Genomic DNA, 19301 nt, shown 5'->3' with positions numbered 1-19301 from the left:
GAAAAATCTGTCCTGTCCCGTGTTGAACCAGACCCCAATATTTATTTATTTATTTAAAAACCTTTCTATACCGTCGCTAAGTTATGCACCATTGCAACGGTTTACAAATAGGCACAAAATAAGGTATATATAGGTAGTTATCATACATTCTAACAGGTGCCAAATAAGAACGGTAACAATATCATTAATAAAATTAAATTTTGGGTAGTGATGGCTTAATCCAGGAAAGTTATTGAGATACTATGATTCGGTCTACTTCTCAACCGCATTATGTATTTATAATATTGTGATGTCATTTATTCTTAGCTGCGCTTTTCTGTATTTTTTCATTCTCTCACTCCCTCTCTACCCCACTGTTTCTTTTGGAAAGGCTTGTTTGTAGAGCCATGTCTTTAAGGTTTTCTTAAAGGATTTTATATCACTCTGTATTCTTAGTTCAGTGGGCATTGACTGGGATGGTTGAAGATTGCTCTTGGTCAGGTTCACCACCCAACCGTGCTCCTGCAATAAGATCACCCTGTGTATCACCAGGCAGCTCTCTTCCTGAGATTTGGCTTGAAACAGCCAGTTGTCCAAATTTGGGTGCACCAGGATTCCTTATTTTCGCAAGGCTGCCGCTACCACCACCATAATCTTGGAAAATGTTCTGGGAGTGGTGGCTGGACCAAAAGGCAGTACCCGAAACTGATAATGGTGCCCCAACACCGCAAAGTGTAGAAAGCCTTGGTGTTCCAATCGGATGGGAATATGAAGTTTAAGTCTCTGACAGATCCAAGGAGGTCAGAAATTCCCTTGACTGCACCACCATTATTATAGAGCTTAAGGTTTCCATTCGAAAATAAGTCTCCTTCAAGTGACGGTTGATCCTCTTAAGATCCCAAGGTGAGACAAAAGGAGCCCTCCTTCTTGGGCATAACAAAATAAATGGAATATCGCCCCATACTTTCTTGAAACATGGGCACCGGAACCACAACCCTCAGTCTGAGGAGCCTTTTAAACGTGAACTGCACTGCCTGCTTCTTCTGCGGCGAGTAGCAAAGGGATACCATGAACACATCCCGAGAAATACTGTGAAATTCCAGTGCATATGCTTTGCGTATCACCTCTAGGACCCACTGGTCCGATGTGATCTCTACCCAATTCAGTAGAGAGAGAGCGAGACATCCCCCTATTTCCTGTTCCGGAAGGTGGGTCAGCAAACCTTCACTGGGAAGCTCGGAAAGGTCCACCACCCAAGCCTGCTTCTCTCTTGAGCTGCTGGGGATGAAAGGACTGAGACCTACCGAAAGGCAGAGTCCGCTGAAAGGTTGTCCCTCTGAGGGACGAAAATGCCTGAAACCCTGGACATGACCGCTCATACCAAGGGGCACTGTAACTGTTTCTTATCCTCCAGCAACCGAGGCACTGGAGACTCACCCCACTTTCTGGCCAGTTTCTCCAACTCGTTCCCAAACAAGAGCGAGCCTTTAAAGAGCATCTTAGTAAGATTGGCTTTGGAAACTGTGTCAGCTGACCAATTTCAAACCAGAGTTGATGCCTGGCCACCATCACCAAAGCCACTCCTCTGGCTGAGGTCTGGACCAAATCACAGCCTGCATCTGCTAAAAAGGTGGCAGCAGGCCCTATAACCGCTCTGGAATTCGCTTCAGACTCATCAAGAGAGAGAAGCAGACAAGATCTCACCACTAGGGCACAACAGGAGGCAATCTGTAAATTCATTGCCATTGTCTCAAAGGCTTGCTTAAGAATAGCCTCAATTCTTCTATCATGTATATCCTTCAAGGCTGCTCCTTCCTCTACAGGGATAGTTGTCCGCTTAGACAACTTTGGGAAAAAGCAAACGCTCTCTCACAGCCGGATCCAGGGGGTACAGGCCTTTCAATGTCTGACCCGCTTTAAAAATTTGCCTCTGGGGTATACCATTCCAGACCAATCAATTCCTGAAAGGCATCCTTCACCGGGAAAAAACAAGAGGATTTACATAAAGAAACCAAATGGGATTCTTCTTCAGCTCTGACATAGTATCCAAACCAGGAACATTCAGCTGATTCAAGGTCTAGGAAATCAGGGTCGGCAGTTCATCTGTTTGAAAGAACCGCAAAATGGTTCGATACGGTTCCAGCCCTGGAGGAATTTCCCCATCTTCCAGGGAATCAGGATCAACCTAATCATCAGTGCCATCTGGATTCCTGTCGGGAACACCCGCTGAGAGTAGAGGCAAGCCCCGGTGTTTAAGCAAAGGACTGGAAGAGGGAGGAGCAGACCGGACAGAAATGGGGGAAGCGGAGGACTGCGACTGAAGAAAGGCTTATAAGCCTTGAAAGAATTCCACCCAAGAAAAAGCAACTGGGTGCAGACCAAGCCCAGAAGGAACTGGAGCTGGTCCCACAGAACTGCCCTTGCCAGAGGAGGAGCCAATCAAGGAAGAACCAAGACCTGGCATCCCCCCAATCAAGGCCGTGAATGGGAAGCGCCAGGTTTAGCAAAACCTGAGGAAGACAACTCTCCCTGTGTGTCTGAGCAGCGCTGACACAAGTTAGAAGCCAGGTTAGACTGAGAAGCCCTAATATGACGACAGGCAAAACAAACAGGAAGACTCTTAGGCTTCTTGCTTACAGGCACCATCGCTGCGGTAAACATGAGTTGGAACGGCTCGTGCTCAAAAATGAAATGCACCCAAAAAATAAGCACCTAGAAGAAAGCACGGCAAGGCGTGCACACACAACCTATGTGCCAAGTTAAGCGCGTAAAAAAGTTTGTATGTGTAAAAAGTGCACTCAAAAACCGGAGCACACAGTGCGTGCGCAGAGCCAAAACACTGCACACACAGATGGCCTATAGAGGACAGCAGAACATGCACAAGAGCCTGCGAAAACAGCCGCCGCGGCCTGCCACGCAGCATGCAAGAAAAAAGCCTACTTGCAGGGCCTAGCCCACCAGGGGCTGCTCAACTCGTCAGGCTGCCCAGTTCCCCAACCCCAATGGGAGTGGGAATGAACATCAGCATGGCACACTGAGAACAAAGACCAGAGGAAGTCCTGAAACCCCTCTGATTCAGGTAAAAATTCCTTTTTTTTTTTTTTTAAACCTTAACTGAGCTCAGTGCTTACCGGCTGAGAACAGAGACGGTCTCCGGATGCGGAGGGAGAGGGCATCTGCCGTCACCGCCATGCTCAGCCTCCTGCACCCGCTGCCTTTTAGCTGAACTAGCAGCTGAAATAGCATCCACTGGACCAAGGCATACCTCTGAGGGACCATGGAAATCACCTCAGGAATTTTATTTATTTAGGTATTTTATATACCGTCGTTCCAAAATAAGATCACAACGGTTTACAAAGTCATCTTTCGGTTTCAGGTGTCACTGCAGGAGAGCGGGGCTTTCTTTCCCTGAATTTAGAATTTCAAATTTCTCCTTTCAAAAAGCTCAAAGCAATTTCCATAGAGAGATGCAGGCCCACCATGTTATTTTTTGATTAACTAGTGAATGCTTGTGGGAGTATCATTCATATTAATTAGGAATCTAGAGGGACATACACCTATGCACTACACCTGATAAATACCAAGGTTAGTGGTTAGGACACACTTTTAAGTTCCTTTGTCATGGCTTCTTGAAAAGTCAAATGTTCCTGTGAGATGCAATATAACTGCCCTCTATCTGTAATAACTACCATCTGCTGGAGACAGACAATACTGACACAGGCTGGGGTCACTGCAGGGTTACATATACTATAACATCAGCTTGCTCAGTCTTCATCTGCTGGCAGGGGAGCATAAACCCACTGGTCCTGAGTCTATCAATCTCTACGCTAGGAAAATGCTGTTTTCCGTAGATAGCAGGATGAATTAGTTATGAAGTGGGTGATGTCATAGGGCGGCACTGAACGGACTTGTCTCTTAGCTAGTTGAGCTTTTAGCTCTATTGAGCATGTGCAGGAGTTCCTGCAATGGCACTGTCTCATGTGCCTTCTCGGTCGACAACAGAGCTCAATCAAGCTAGGTGATCGACTCTCTGGGGAGGCAGGTGGGTATTTAGCATGGTTAATTCATCCTGATAGCTTCAGAAAACACAGATTACAGCAATAAAACTTGCTTTTTCCATCAATATGCAGGCTGAATTAGCCATGACATGTAAGGAGTCCCAAGCTGATTTTTGCAGTGGAGCATTTACTGAGTAAGCAACCCAGAGTCCAAAGTCACTGCTACTAGGAAAACTATCTTCCATGTCAAGAACTTAAGAAAAAACTGTCTCTAGAAATTCAAAAGTTAAGTTTCATGAATTGAGAAAGGAAACCTTCTAGTCCCATGAGACTGGAGGCATTTGCACAAGAGGTTTGTCATGCCACAAATCTTTCATAACTCTTGATACCGGTGGATGAGTAGAGATGGGTTTATTGGTTATTGTAACATGATAGGCCACTGTGACACGGAGATGTATTCTGACAGAAGACATAGCTAGGCCTGTGTCAGAAGGGGAGAAAGTAGGATATCAAAATGCTTGGGCTCACATAAAAAAATGTATCCAAGGCATTCTGATGACACCATTTTGAGCATTTTTCCAATTTAAAAGGCATAGTTTTTCCTAGTTGAGGCTTTCCTAGCTGAAATCTCTAAATATTTGATGTCTGAGCAAAGAGAGATCTGCGATTATTGAGCATTCAACATCTACATGGTCAGGTTGTGGGATGGAAGATTTGGATGATAGAGCATCCTTTTGTCTTGAGTCAGCAAGTTAGGGTCTGTCCCCAGATGTATTGGAGGACTGCTGGAGAATTGTACAAGATACACAAACTACATTTGCCTAGTCCACACTGGGGCTACAAAATTCAAATGCACACGGTCTTATAGTAGGGTTTTGTACCATCCTCTCTATTAGTGGGATTGGTACAAAAGTGTACACGAGGCTTGTTCCCCAATCTATTAGGTAAGCGTCCAGTGCTAATTTGAGATTACTGGGTAGAAATGAGCTAACCTAAGATTACTGGGTTGAGCTTTCTGTTCTTCTCACACACAAACAGACTGACCGACAGCAGACCCATAAGTCAAATAGTTTGTTGATTGCTGATTGTTGCAGAGATGAGGTTTGTGGGCAAAACATTTTGCTGCTGCAATGCACCAGCATGTTAGAGATCCCTGGAAGATAGGTAGCCTGTAGAACAGCTTGATTCCTGATTGCCCACTATCAAATCTTTAACGCTTCCTTGGCGGAGAACCCATGATCCTATGCCCCCCTTTTTGTTGACTAAAAACATTGCAACTTGGTTGTCAATTTGAATCAAGATGTTATTTCTTTGAAGGTGGTGTGTGAATGCTGTCAGAGTGAATCTGATCACTCCTAGTTGCAGCAGATCTACCTGAAAGTGACTTTCCTCAAGAGACCTTGGGTTCAAAAGGATCTTTTGTGGGTGCCCCATCCCTTTGTAAAGGTATCCATCACCAGGATTGATGGGAGAGAATGCAAAGAGAAACTCTCAAAGCACATGGGGGTTTACCCACCAATGCAATTTCCATTTCATGTCTCTTGAAATCTGTATTATCATTAACAATTGAGTTAGTTGATCCCATTGACTGCACAGACCCCCATTGTAGGCAACAGATGTGAAGGTGGGTTAGTGGGACCACATGAATGGCCGTTGCACATGACCTAATATAACGAGAATCTGTTTTGGCTGTCAAACGCTGAGAGGCGGGCAGCTTGAAAATGAGTGATCTTATTATGGTGCTTGCTTGTTCTGACAGTAAAATGCCTTTTCTTGTAGTGAATCTATCCATGCTCTGATGGATTTTATCCTCTGAGTCGGTACTAGATTCTACTTACTGAAGTTCACCAGAAACTCAAAATCCTGAAGATGACAGATTGTCTTGTTCAAGGAGACATTCCACAAACAATAGAGGAGAGATACTGCACGGTATAAGACAACAATCCAAGGGAGAAGTGCAGTGTAGTTATATAGAAGATCCACACAATGAGTCAAAAGTTCATGTATATAATTTTAGTAAATGCGGCAACTCCACAATTTTAAAGATTGTCTGTAATACAAATTTTAAACAATCCCTTGACATGGTCCCGAGTTTCGCCATGCGGCTACATTGCGAGGGACGGCAAAAGTTTCAAAAGTCTTAGCCAAGTGTCGGTGCACTCCCGTCTAAGTTGTGCACAGACACTTGGCTAAGAATTTTGAAACTTTTGCCGTTCCTCCTGATGCAGCCGCACGGCGAAACACGGGACCGAGTCGGAGGATTGTTTAAAATTTGTATTACAGACAATCTTTAAAATTGTGGAGTTGCCACATTTACTAAAATTATGTACATGAACTTTTGACTCATTGTGTGGATCTTCTATATAACTACACTTCTCCCTTGGATTGTTGCCTTGTGCAAGGAGAGCAATGCTCTTTCCCAAGAGGTCACTGTGATTAGGCAGACATCTATATATTAGAAAACCTAAATTCCCTGACGATGCAGGTGAGCCACTACCACTGTGAGGCATTTGGTGAAAACTCTCGGAGCTGCTGACAGGCCAAACTGGAGTGTTTTGTATTGTTGATGAAAAGAATCCACCTTTAAGCAAAAGTAGCGCTAGTGGGAAGGATGGATACATGAGCATACGCATCTTTCAGATCGAGAGCAGTCATCTATCCTCCCCTTCTGGAAATAAGGGAGAATCGTGCTGAGGGAGTTCATTTTGAATTTCTCAGTGAAGATGTTTGTTTAGGAGTCTGATTTCTTGGGGATGAGAAAATATCACAAGTAGAGGCCATGGAACTTGCTCTATCACCTTCTGCTGGAGAAGACTGCACTTCCAGATGGAGCTGTATCCAGTGAGATGGATTTGAACTGATAGTTGAGTAACATGGAAGGGATGGTAGCCAGGAGAAATGCAAACTTTATCCACAATCTCTAGGATCCAGTGGTCCTTGGTTATCTGGTGCCATGAACCCAAGACCACCTGGATTCTGCCCCCCATCAGGATGAAGTGTGGTTGAGTGCACGGACAGATCAAAAATTCTGCCTGTTTTGGGTTGACGGCACTTCCTTTGCCAAAGCCTGGCTGGAAGTGGTTGCTGTCGCTGAACCGGGAGAAGATACTGTTGGAAGGGAAAGAATGGCCATCTTTGAAAGTATGGCTTCTTGTAAGAAGAGAAGGAGCTCTTGAAGAAGGCTGCTCAGGAGCCAGAGGGATTGAACTGCCACATTCTGTTCTTTTATTTGAGCGATCGTTTCCCTTGAGCTTTTTGCCAAAAAGATTATCCCCTAGACAAGAAAGGTCTGCTAACTTGTCATGTATATTGTCTTGGATGCTATTGGCCCTAAGCCATGCCATACGTCCAATGGAGGCTGCAGAGGTAATGTGAGACAGAATCAAATGACTCAGATAGAACAGAGAAGATGTCTTATGCATTTTACTGTATCTAACAGTGGTTGGAGGTAATATGTATCACTATTTTCAGGTTGTAGAAAAGGCTTTAATTTTTTAATGCAGTCATGTAAATATTGCATCGTATAAAACTGAAGAGTAGAGATACAAGTGGAAAACATGGAGCTCTGAAATATTTTCTTTCCAAAATGGTCCTTGCCTGGAGGAGAATTTGAATGAATTCTTAATTTTTTCACCTTTTTCAGCACAGTCAACAATGACAGACTGGTGAAGAAGTTGGATGATCCCTAATCTCAGGGACTTCTAAACTCTATACATGATATCTAGCTTTCTAGCCACAGGAATGCCAGAGATTGGAGTTTCCCACATTCTCATCTGTAACAGTTTTAGAATATTGTGGGGTGGAAAAGCCATTGGCTCTGATGGAATGTCTAGTATTTAGAGAAGACCAAAAACCTCCAATTGGGGCCCTTATTCTTGCGTACAATGATGAACATTGTCTTTCCATTATTTTCCACAAATTTTGAACAGGTAAGGTCCTTCAGAGGTGATGAATGATCAGGAGGATCCAGAAGCAGGTCAGAAGGAATATCTATAGAATCTTCTTCTAAACCTAATGGCATGTGACAAATAATCCAGGACCACAATGACAAAAGACGGCGACTCTGAACAACCTGACTCCACTGCAAGTGAGTGGGATGATGAAGAACCTTGTAGTAAGGGTTCTGATGATACTTCACACTGATAGGTGAAACAGGAACGCCAGTCTGAGGGATCACATTAGTGAAGGTGGTGAGGAGAAGCTGGATAGTTCCTTCTGTCTCTCTAGTTAAAGAGGTATAAAGAAATTCTTCACCAGATCTGCAATCTGGTTGAGTGACTGATGTGTTCTCTAACCTGGTGTAGGATGTGGAACATCCTCTTTGGAAACAAGAATGGGTTCTTGTTAGACAGCAGGAGGTGCACTGGAGAGCATCAGTTCTAGCATTGGTGTATTATTGTAACTCCGTTCTTCTCTGCTTACCTGCCATGACAATAAAGCCTCTGCAAATATTGCTTAATGCAGCTACCCGACTTATCTGGGCAAAAGATTATGCTGCACCAGGGACTCTGCCTTTTCTGTGGCAGTTCCGATTTTGTGGAACGCACTGCCTGAGGCCCTACATTTAGTTGACATCTAAAATCTTTCAAATCCTTGCTGAAAACAAGGCTAAGCAAGCGTATGAATTGATCTGAGATTTGTCTAATCGAACTATTGATTTACGTTATCTGTAAACTGAGCTGGTCTCATGTATGTGTATATTATTTTATGATTGTAATACCTGCCTCGCCTAGTTTTCTTGCTTTAGGCGGTTTATAAATACAAATAAAGAGAAAGACAATACTATGGAGCATACCAGATCCCGTGCCTCTAGTAGAAGCCCTCTGTCAGTAATAGTGAATGAGAGGGTTCTTGTAATCAGAATGGGCAGTGGCAACATATCCCCATTTGCACCTGCTTTAGGGTGACAGACATGCAGTTGGTAGGTAAAGCAGCATAAAGAATTTACTCCAAGGCTCGATATGTCGATTACAGCAGTAGGAGATCCTGGTGCTTTGAGGGAGTCAAATGCCTGGAAGCTGCTGTGGATTGCTTTTTTGAGAACTTCGAAGGGCCTACCTTGAGCTGAGTCAATGACGCCGGTGCAGAGTTGGAATGTTTCTTCGATGAATGCATCAGGTGCAATGGAATGGTTCCATTTGTTCTTGTGCTATGCATGGATGGAGTGTGTGCTACACTGCAAGCATGGTACACTGATGCATCAGAGTGCACCGAGGGCTTCAATGCATCATGTGTTGAGTGCACCGGTGGGCAGTGTCGAGTGGGCAGTGTCGAGTGGGCAGTGTCGAGTGCACCAACCTGCCTTGCACTGACAGTGCTGCCTGCCCATTACTGATGCACCCCGCTTCAAGGACTTATACTTCTTCGATGCAGGTTTCAAAGCCTCCAGAGAGTGATAGCATTTGTCTTCAGTGCAGGGCGGCTTGTTCTAATCAACCCCGTGGCTTCGGCTTGTACCAATGGAAGAGTTTTGGAGGAGCTCCTGCTTGCAATTCCTTACCCAGCGAGGCAGACGATACTGCAGATGAAGAGGATTTGCTGCGAATCTGAAGATATTTAGTCAATTCAATTTTACTAGCTCTGAAATGCTGGGACCACAAGGACATCCATCCACAGGTATAGCAGTTTGCCTGATTGTGATTCGGTCCCAGGCATCGATAGCACAGCTTATGGCCATCCGTGAGAGACATTACCTTTCTGTTGATGCTTTCTTTGAAACCACTGACGGTAGGTTTCTTTTTGCTAGACATGTTGAGGAAACAAAAAAATAAAAAATTTTTTCCCAGCACTGGAAAATGCTATTGTGGGTGCTGCAGAGGCAGCGAGGAAATTAAAGGCAAATAGTGAAGTAAAAAATTGAAGTTTGAAAAGTTTAAAGAAAAATTATTTGGAGAGACAAGAGTACACGTCTGTGCTTGTGCTCGGACAAAAATGAGGCAGCTCATGTGAAAACTCCTGCACGTGCTCAGTAGCACTAAAAGCTCTACTGGCTAGGAGAGATGAGTTTATTGGTGCCATGGGATGTCACCCACATGTCTTGGTAAATTCAGCCTGCTTATCGATGGAAAAGGTACTGTATGTTTGGAAGATGACATTTTTAAGGACATAAATGCCATGATGGGTCAGACCAAGGTCTATCAAGTCAGCATTCTGTTTCCAATAGTGGCCAGTCTGGGTCACAAATACCCATTAGATGCCCAATAGTTGATCTATTTCTTGTATCACACTCCCAAGGATAAGCGCTGACTTTCCCAATTTTACCTAATAATTGTTTATGGAGTTTTGCTTCAGGAACTTGTCCAATCCTATTTTGGGAGGACAGAAGGAGCTAGGTCGCTAGATGCCCATGATAATATGGGCACCAGACCTGCTCCTCCTATGAAATGTTGGTTAGGCAGCGGTGGGGGAGGGGGTTGTCCTTCCTTTGGTGTGCTGGGTTTGACTATTCTGGGCTCTGGGGCCCTGGTTGGTTGGCCAGCCCCAGTGCACCAAGGGAAGGGGTCATACTATCAAGGGGGGGGTTATAAAAAGGGGTGGTACCTTTAGGTGCCACCCCTTTTGGTCCCAACACGTCATTCATGCTCCCCTCTCTCCCTTCAGTAATGTTGGGGTTGTCGTACCTGGATATGACCAGAGCCATGTGTATGTTGGGGTGGGGCTGTCAAGGATCCGCTAGGTGGTGGGTTGTCTTGACGTTGCGCTGTTGGATTGCATGTGATTGGGATTCAGTCACATGGTTGGGACCCTTTTCTGAGGGCTGTGGTGGGGGTCCCGGTAAGCGACAGAATGCCACTGGTTGTTACAGGCTTGGTGGTCTGTGGACGGAGCATCTTGCTGGGGCGAGGCGGATGTTTCCTGGGGGGGGGTGTGTGTGTGAATTGTATTGTTCGATGGCTCTGGTGACTTGTTTGTCAATAAAGCTGTGGCCTTTGTCAATTCAATGTGTTTTGTGTGTATTATTTCTGTGACGGATGTCTTAAAGAGCTAAGGGAGAGGAGTGGCGAGTCTTGGTTTCCCATATTATAAACTCCACTATATTAGTTACCTTGACCACATCCTCCAGCAACAGATTCCATAGCTTAATTGTGCACTGAGTGAAAAAATACTTCCTATAATTTGTTTTAAATCTGCCTGTTGCTAGTTTCATGGAGTATTCCCTAGTCCCGGTGTTGTTTGAAAGGGTAAATAACCATTCCCTATTTACCCATTCCATCCCACCATTGATTTTATAAATTTCAATCAAATCCCCTCAGTCATCTCTTTCCAAGCTAAAGAGTCCTAACCTGTTTAGCTTTTCTCCATAAGGGAGCTTTTCCATCTTCTTTATTTTTGTTGCCCTTCTCTGTACCTTTTCTATGTCTGCAGGGAGGTCCATATTCAGCTGCTGAGTGGCTCAGTTAGTTAGCCGGATAAACTTACCCCATATATTCAGTGGCATGGCCATGCCACTGAATATTTCCAGCTATCTTAAACTTAGCCGGATAGTTTATCTGGCTAACTTTAGGACAAGATTATGGGCTGATCAGAGTTTGCTAGATAAGTTATCTGGCTAACTCTGAATAGCACCTCCCAGTTACACCCCCAGAACACCCTTAGCTTAACCAGCTAGAATTTAGCTGGATAAGTTACCAAACGCTTTTGAATATGGACCTATATGTCTTTTTGAAATGGGGCGACCAGAACTACACACAATACTTGAGGTGCGGTTGCACTATGGATCTATAGAAAGGCATTATGATATTCTCAGTTTTGTTTTCTGTTCCTTTCTAAATAATTCCTAACATTCTATTTGCCTTTTTGACTGCTTCCACATACTGAGCCAAAGATTTCAAGGTATTGTCAACAAGGACTCAGAGGTCCTTTTGTGGGTGATGACACCTAACAGGGACCCAGCATTGCGTACTTGTAATTGGGATTATTAGTTTCCACTTGTCCACATTAAATTGCATCTGCTACTTAGAAGCTCAGTCTTCTAATCTCAAGATCCTTCTGCAGTTCTTCACAATCCATAGCTGTTTTAATGACTCGAGAATTTTGTGTCATCTGCAAATTTGGTCATCTCACGGATTGTTCCTTTCTTCAGATCATTTATGAATATGCAAAACAGTACAGGCCCCAATACAGACCCCTGGACACTCTACCTTTCTCCCTTTGGAAAACTGACCATTTAGTCATACCCTCCATTTCCTGTCTTCTATCCAGTTACCAATCCACAATAGACACTGCCTCTGACCCCATGACATCCCAATTTCCTGAGTAGTCTCTCATGAGGAACTCTGCCAAATACCTTCTGAAAATCCAAATATCCTATATCAACTAGCTCACCTTTGTTGACATGTTTATTTACCTCCTCAAAAAAATCAAGTAAAACGGTAAGGCAAAACTTCTCTTTGCAAAATCCATGTTGACTCGCCCCCAATTAAATCATGTCTATTTATGTGGGCAGTAATTTTATTTTAAGAATTGCTCTGACCATTTTGCCTGGCCTAGATGTCATGTTTACCAGTCTATAGCTTCTGGTGAAAAATATCAGATTTCTTTAGAGTGATTTACTGGTCATTTTGGCAGCCTCCCATTTTTCATGACCTCAATGCACAGATTCTCAGAGGTTGAAGATGAGAAATGACAGAGGACTGCATGACTGCATTCTTGAAAAGTTGCTATGAAAAGTCATTTTTACTACAGGATGGGAATCTCCAAACTCATGACCTCTAACAGAATAAAAGAACAGTTCTGAGACCAAACATGGACAAAATGGAGCAGATGATTTCTGAACAAATTATTTTTATTAATAACTTGAAAACAGTACACATACGCACACCACAGAGTGGTATGAAATAGTTTTAAGTGTTTTCCTTCTGCCAGGCTAGATGGATGGCAAGGGTATACCAACATTAATAGGCATTCCCCTTGCAGTCTCATCCTTCCCCTTGTAAGTGCATACAGAATCACAAGCACTAGAAATTAACTAGGCAAACCAAGAAAAGAGAAAGTTCAGCTTCACTGGTATGCCATATTTTCTAACTACTGTTTGTGCAAGGCCCCAAATGCTCTGCAAACCTATTGCCCTTGTTAGAAAAGACAATAGTCTCTGCCATTCAGCAATGCTGAAAATTGCTCTCTATGGGGAGGGAAAGTCACTGGCACACTGGAAAGTTTCCAATGACAAAGAAAAGCTGCATTTCAATACTTATTCTTTGAGCACAAATATAATTTCTGTTTTAAATATTATAAAAAACATTTCAAAAAATGCTTTAAAAATATTGAGCTTTACAAATGTTCCATTAGAACTTTATTAAATAAACATTAAAGATAGATATCTACCTATGAGAATGAAAAGTAAAATATATCTATATCTATATATGGATTCCTAAAATTTAATTTATTAGATCCAAAAATATAAAACCACTTGAAAAAGTGATAGTGCTAATGCCCATCTGGAAATAAGGATGCCATTTGGAGGGGTGGATTTAACTGAAAGAATGCTCTGTATAGTGCCAGAGCACTGGCCTCAGCAAAGCTGGATTGCAGAAGCAAGTCAGAAAACATATACCCTTTAATCATTATACCCAAGACTCCAGCTTGGAAAGAAAGCATGCTCTGAAGGTTATTACTAATAGAAACATGCACCCAACTGCAGTCACATGTAAAAAAATAACATTACATTAAAAAATGAAATATCAAGAAACTTGCATAAATAAGGTATCCAATGAACTGGCTGTAGATATACTGATTCCCTCCACTCAGAACTGATATAACCTTTCACAACTTGCCAGCGGACTTTAGTTGCCACCGAGCCTGGTCACGTGACAATGTATTTTTAGTAAGCACATTAGACATCCCTCCCTCTTTCTATGCACACTTCTAATAGACAAGGAAAATGAGCATCTATCTAAAACTGCACTCATCTAGAATGTGCTAAATTGAGACTTTTTAGTGTAATATTGCATGTCATACAGTACTTTGGTATTTATAGTGAACTGAACATTCTTGATGGAGAGGGGGACTTGTGACCTGCAAACTAATCCAAAAGCATTTCTGCTGATGGTATAAAGTGCTTAAGTACAGTCGATGGGCTGTAGGATCCCACGATTTAGAAGATTAAGCACGCATGTAGAGGAAAGAGAAAGCTGATCAGCAGGGCTCATGTGGCTGTGAATCTGAAGAGACTAGCGCCCCCCCCCCCCCCCCCCCCCCCCCGAGACTTTAGCTGCTGTGTGTGCTCTGTTTTTAGCTAAAACTGTATTTTTAAGAAAGCTGTTTTTGGGTAGCAGTTAGCTAGTCAGTAATATTTACAAAGGGCTGTCAATGTGCACCATTTTTTTTGGGGGGGGGGGGTGGCAGAGAAAGGACACTTCAGTATGAAGCATTCCATTAAATAGGTGGACTTTTTTTGACCCAGAAGTTTCGTCTTATTCCTCTGGGCTTCCAGCTCAATTAGAACCAGGGCTGGGATCCGGTACCATGAGCATTCATTTGCAACTATCTAGGGATTTTTCTCCTATTTTATACCTCCCCTCTGCCCACCCAAGGGCACTTAATCTGGTCATTGTGGCAACAGTCCTAGGTCAGGGGTCAAACACCAGGGCTCCTTCCAAAACTCTGCAATCATGGGCCCTGAATCTGGCCATTAGATATCTCCCTTGAGCACTGACCACAACTCCACCCTTCCCCCTCTCCCCCAATGGGGCTGTGAATGCGTCCCCAGCCCCAGCTGACCTGGGAAACAGAAGACCTGACTCAGGGATCAAACCAGGGGCCTTCCACATGGCAGTACACAGCACTGCCACTGAGGTGGCCCAAATAAGGTGTGCTTGTCTTCATGTTCACTTTATGTGACCTTTGGCATTTAAAGGCATCAGTTTTCAGTTATGAGCACAAAATCTTTACAAAGTATGGTATGCTACACCCCCATCAACGAAGACCATTGTGTTGTACCTGCAACCAAACGTCTTTTGAAGAAACAATCCTGCTTAACCTTTGCAGCAGGCAGGTGAAGAGAACTGCTTAAATAGTAAATAAAATCCTTGCCAGACAAATACAGCTTCTTCTCAATCAAAAAGACAGGGGGGTTCCCACTTTATAACGGTCACCTAAAGTAAACCGTATGCAGTCAAAATCTTCTGTAACAAAGTCCCCAAGAAGTACATTTGTTGGCCTGTTTGTCATAGAGAGAGAGAGAGAGAGAGCACCGTAGTTTGAAATCAAGGACTTTTGCACTGCATGCAAGTGACTGAGCAAGGACAAACGGGGAGAAGGCCAGCCATGTGACTACAGTCTATACTGCATGACCTATCAAGGTAAAGCAGCCCACCAATCAATTCAGAAACGAGAGTGCGCTAACTGATGTCAGCGCTGGCTCCAACATGACTGGCAGCAGGACGTACGATCAGCAGAAGGAATTCATACTTCGAAAAGGAGAGGTCACTTAGAAATTGAACAGGCAAATCAGAATTCAATTAACTGCACTGGGTGCACCTAAAGGAGAAATCAGCACTGTAAAGTATTAATTCTGATCACAAAACAAGGTACCAGTACAGTACTTTTGCACCAAGTGATCTTACATGGGCATTCCTCCAGCTTCTTCCTTCCAAACATGGAACACACCCTGCCAGTCTGACTGCAGCCTAGCTACTGTAATGGGCAAAGGGAGCAGCTTATACCATCATCACAGACTCCGACACTGTGAAAATTCCAGATATGTGTCTAGCTACCATGGCTCTGACACAACTTTCCTTTCAGAAAATATATACATTACCACTAAACATCCCACTGATTCTTTTCCACAATAGCTGAACATGCGCAAAGGTTAAATTTTTCCTTTTCATATCGGTAAAATCCACATCATCCCCCTATGACACATCAGCCTATCCATCCCACTAAGTCAGCTAAGCTGAAATGCTGTATGGTGTGCTAAAACAACAAAGCATAAAATACAGCGCTACATCTACGCAGGAGAAAATTAATTTTTAGTAAGTTATTTCCTTTGCACTTTTGGCCTTCGTGTTTGACTGAAGTTTTAAGTTCATCTCCTTGCATAACCTAATGGGGAGCTGTGCTTCTCCAGTGATGGTCTGATAGGATCAGCGGGAAGGACAGGAGTGAATGGGTGCGGTTTAGGAGAAGCTGGATGTCTCACACCTGGAATAAAATCTTAAAAATTGGTTTTAAAAAAAAAGTTATGTTCTTCTTCAGAGAAGGAGTTGAATAGTGCTATTCCTTAGTACTCCACATTATAGAGAGCATTTTAGTCAGGTCTAGACTTTCTGAGTTGGCTGCCCCAAAAGCCTCTCTAATTCTGTCTGTAGAGAAGTGAAACAAAATCAGTGTTAAAATGTACATGGAGGAAAGAACAACATGTCAGTACTTGACACAAGACGGCAAAACCATCACGATACTGAAAGAATACATCTCTATAAGGAAATTAATTGCTTATAAAATATTCTAAGAGTGTGACAGTAGTTAAGGACCATAAATCCCATTCAGTTTCCTACATGCTGCAATACCATAACACACTACTTGATCTCCAGTTATTCATTCATAACTAAGGACCCTTTGTGCTTATTCCAGGTTTACTTGAATTGTGCTGCTGCTTTTCCCTTCACCAGGAGACCATTCCATACACCCACCATCCCTACGGTGAAGAAATATTTTCTAAATGTTACTTCTCCCGAATCTGCCTTCTTGGTCTCGTGACATGTTTTTCTAAAACTTCCTTTCCCTTGTGTTTTCTGTATTTATACTTTTGAGATACTTGAACATGTCTACCTTATCACCCCCCACAATAGTGTGGTTCCAACTCTGCATTATTTTGGTAGCCTTACCTGCCTAGATCCTACAGGAAATCTGGCCTCCAGAACTGGACACACTACTCCAGATAAGGTCTCACCAAGAACTTGTACAGAGGCATTACTGCTACCCTTTTCTCCCATTGGCTATACCTCTCTCCCTATGTATCCTAGCCGTCCTTGTGGCCACTGCGTTGTCACACTATTTAGCAAGCTTGAGACTATCAGACATGATCATCCTAACTTTCTCCCTTGTTTGGTGCACATCAGTAGTATCTCATACTCCATCGCATACCATTCCCTTGGATTTCTACAGCCTAAATGCAACTATACTGTTTTGCACTGAATCTTAGCTTCCCAACCTTTCATATATGGCGCCTCATTCTGTCTACTCCCCCTGAAGAATCCATGCCGCTGCAGATTTTCACGTCATTTTGCAATATTCGCAGTGCTTGCGGACCCATGAGCACCTTGTACCTGCAAACTGATTTTCAAAAGGTAAGCTCCTCCACGGAGTTTCCCTTTGAAAATTCAGGCCAGCAAGCAAGGCGGCTTGGGAGCCCAACCTGACTTGCTCTGAAGCACAGAGAGTTCATAATGCAATCCCTGCCTATACGCTCTCCCCTGACCTGCCATGGGTAAATGCACCAGTGCTGTGAACAGTACTCCCAGTGATGAGGAAGGCAAGTTTTTGGGGCCCTTTTTTATGCAGATAAACAGTTGTTTGCCTGTGTAAAAAAGTTCTGAAATTTGCCCTGCTAATGTACAAGACACAGTAATAAGATGTAAATATGTCTATGTGATGTGCAGCAAACTACCAGCAACAGGAAGAGCGTAAAGGTTCAGGGTGAAGACGGGTGCCCTAATGAACTGCAGGCAAGCCTGTTCTTTTTTCACAGTTTTGGTTCCACAACAAGGTTGTTAAGTTTCTTACACTTTTTACTGCATTGAATTTTGTTACTAACTGTGATTCAAGCAAGTTTAACCTGCCTTTCAGGTATATTGGAGGATTAACACATGCTGTGTTATCTACATCATTACAACAGTAACTATTTCTGCCAGGCTGACATATTTCCTAACCATTTGCAGTCAGTATAATCTACTACTAACACTAATGGAGAGAGGATAGGTTATTAGCTCAATGCACCTTTGCAGCTGTGGTGTATTTGCTCCCTTTGATCCATTTCATATCCCCAGTAATGCTCAGACATGGAATCTGAATTCTTGCTTGCAAGAAGAACACAATACATTTCTTTCAGGAGTCTTGTACCAGCGGAAGGTGATGCTCGCTGAGCAGTATCTAAGGATCTGTATTCCCTAGGGGCTATGAACATGGCATCCACATCCAGTCTCTGGAACAGGGGATGGGATGAGGGATCAAACCTATTTCTCCAGAGACTGAGTAATGGCAATACAGTTTTAACAATACTTGATGACATTGTGGGAATTTATTACAGCAGTTAGACTGGCTCCTCTCTTGTGGTGTAATTACAAAAGCACTTGATCTCATGCATAACACTATACTTACAGACAATGCAAATATCCTGGTGTAGCTCATGCCCTAAATACTCATTTAGCTATCAAGCCAACAAATTTTATTATGGCTAATTTTAAATTTGTACCAGGGATTCTTTCCTACCTTAATGTGAGCTTCAAAAGACCAATGGCCGCTAAGCAAAATCTCACAAGAGAGACAGCCTGTATAACTGCCTGTGTAACTGCCTTTCGGCAAATATGTCTAGAAAGGGCTGTAACAGGGTTCCACCTTGAGGTTCTCTCCTTCACTGAGCATGCTCAGAAGTAGTTCAATTTCCCACTCCACTTTTTACCTCCTTAGGGACTGGCACATGAGTGGGTAGAAAATGTTCAAAAAAAGTGCAACAATTGCAGCCATAGTGCCAAAGACGAAATAGCGAATGCGGCCTTCATCGGAATACTCAAAGAGATGCTCTTCTGAAGTGTCTTCCATGGTTTGGTCAAAGAATCCCCGGGAACTGTGCAGGATCCTCCTGTATGCTGGCAGCTGCTGTAGTATGTCATCCTCTTCTGCCTCCAGCTCCTGCCAGATCAGAGAAGCCTGCGATTTGCGGAAACCCGTGTCAGCACTTGGGGAGAACCAGTATACTACATTGCTACTAAAACCCTCCACATACACAGAAAATATCCTCCCTTAACTTGTCAATGGGGCTGCAGGCACACTTTGTACAGTACACACACATGTCTCTTCACAACAGACAGACACATGCACAAGCTGACACACCAGCTAAGATCTGCTGCACACACTGAGGTTTGTATTCACAGAAGCCATACTGCACAATTCCCATGTGTGTCCTTCTCATATCCTATCTGCAGTCAACTGAGTCCATCTTGTAATACAGGTGAAACTCCTTGCATTACCAAGCGTGCAGTAACAATTGCTGCTACCCCGAAGCATGCAGCAGAAATACCTGGAATTGTGTCAGATCAGCTACGACAGAGTCATTCTAGTACATTTATAATTTCAGAAGGACAGAGACCACTGACAAAAACAAAACAG

General features: G+C 43.4%; 1 protein-coding gene across 7 annotated transcripts in view; it reads right to left on the bottom strand.

Annotated features, from left to right (window-relative positions):
- Positions 1-19301, bottom strand: part of USP19 (ubiquitin specific peptidase 19) — a 239525-nt gene that overhangs the window by 9864 nt on the left and 210360 nt on the right. For 3 of the 7 annotated variants that reach the window (XM_029601227.1, XM_029601226.1, XM_029601232.1), the window contains one exon: positions 12729-18842. The exons of 3 other annotated variants lie outside the window; for them this stretch is intronic. In XM_029601227.1, the coding sequence (XP_029457087.1) occupies positions 18591-18842 (252 nt within the window). In that variant the 3' untranslated portion in view covers positions 12729-18590. Of the gene's footprint in view, positions 1-12728; positions 18843-19301 lie in introns of those variants that run through there. One more of the 7 variants, XM_029601229.1, reaches the window with a different exon arrangement.

The sequence above is a fragment of the Rhinatrema bivittatum genome, chromosome 4, assembly GCF_901001135.1.
Source record: "Rhinatrema bivittatum chromosome 4, aRhiBiv1.1, whole genome shotgun sequence".
NCBI classification, from domain to species: Eukaryota; Metazoa; Chordata; class Amphibia; order Gymnophiona; family Rhinatrematidae; genus Rhinatrema; species Rhinatrema bivittatum.
This window is presented reverse-complemented; position numbering and strand designations above follow the sequence as displayed.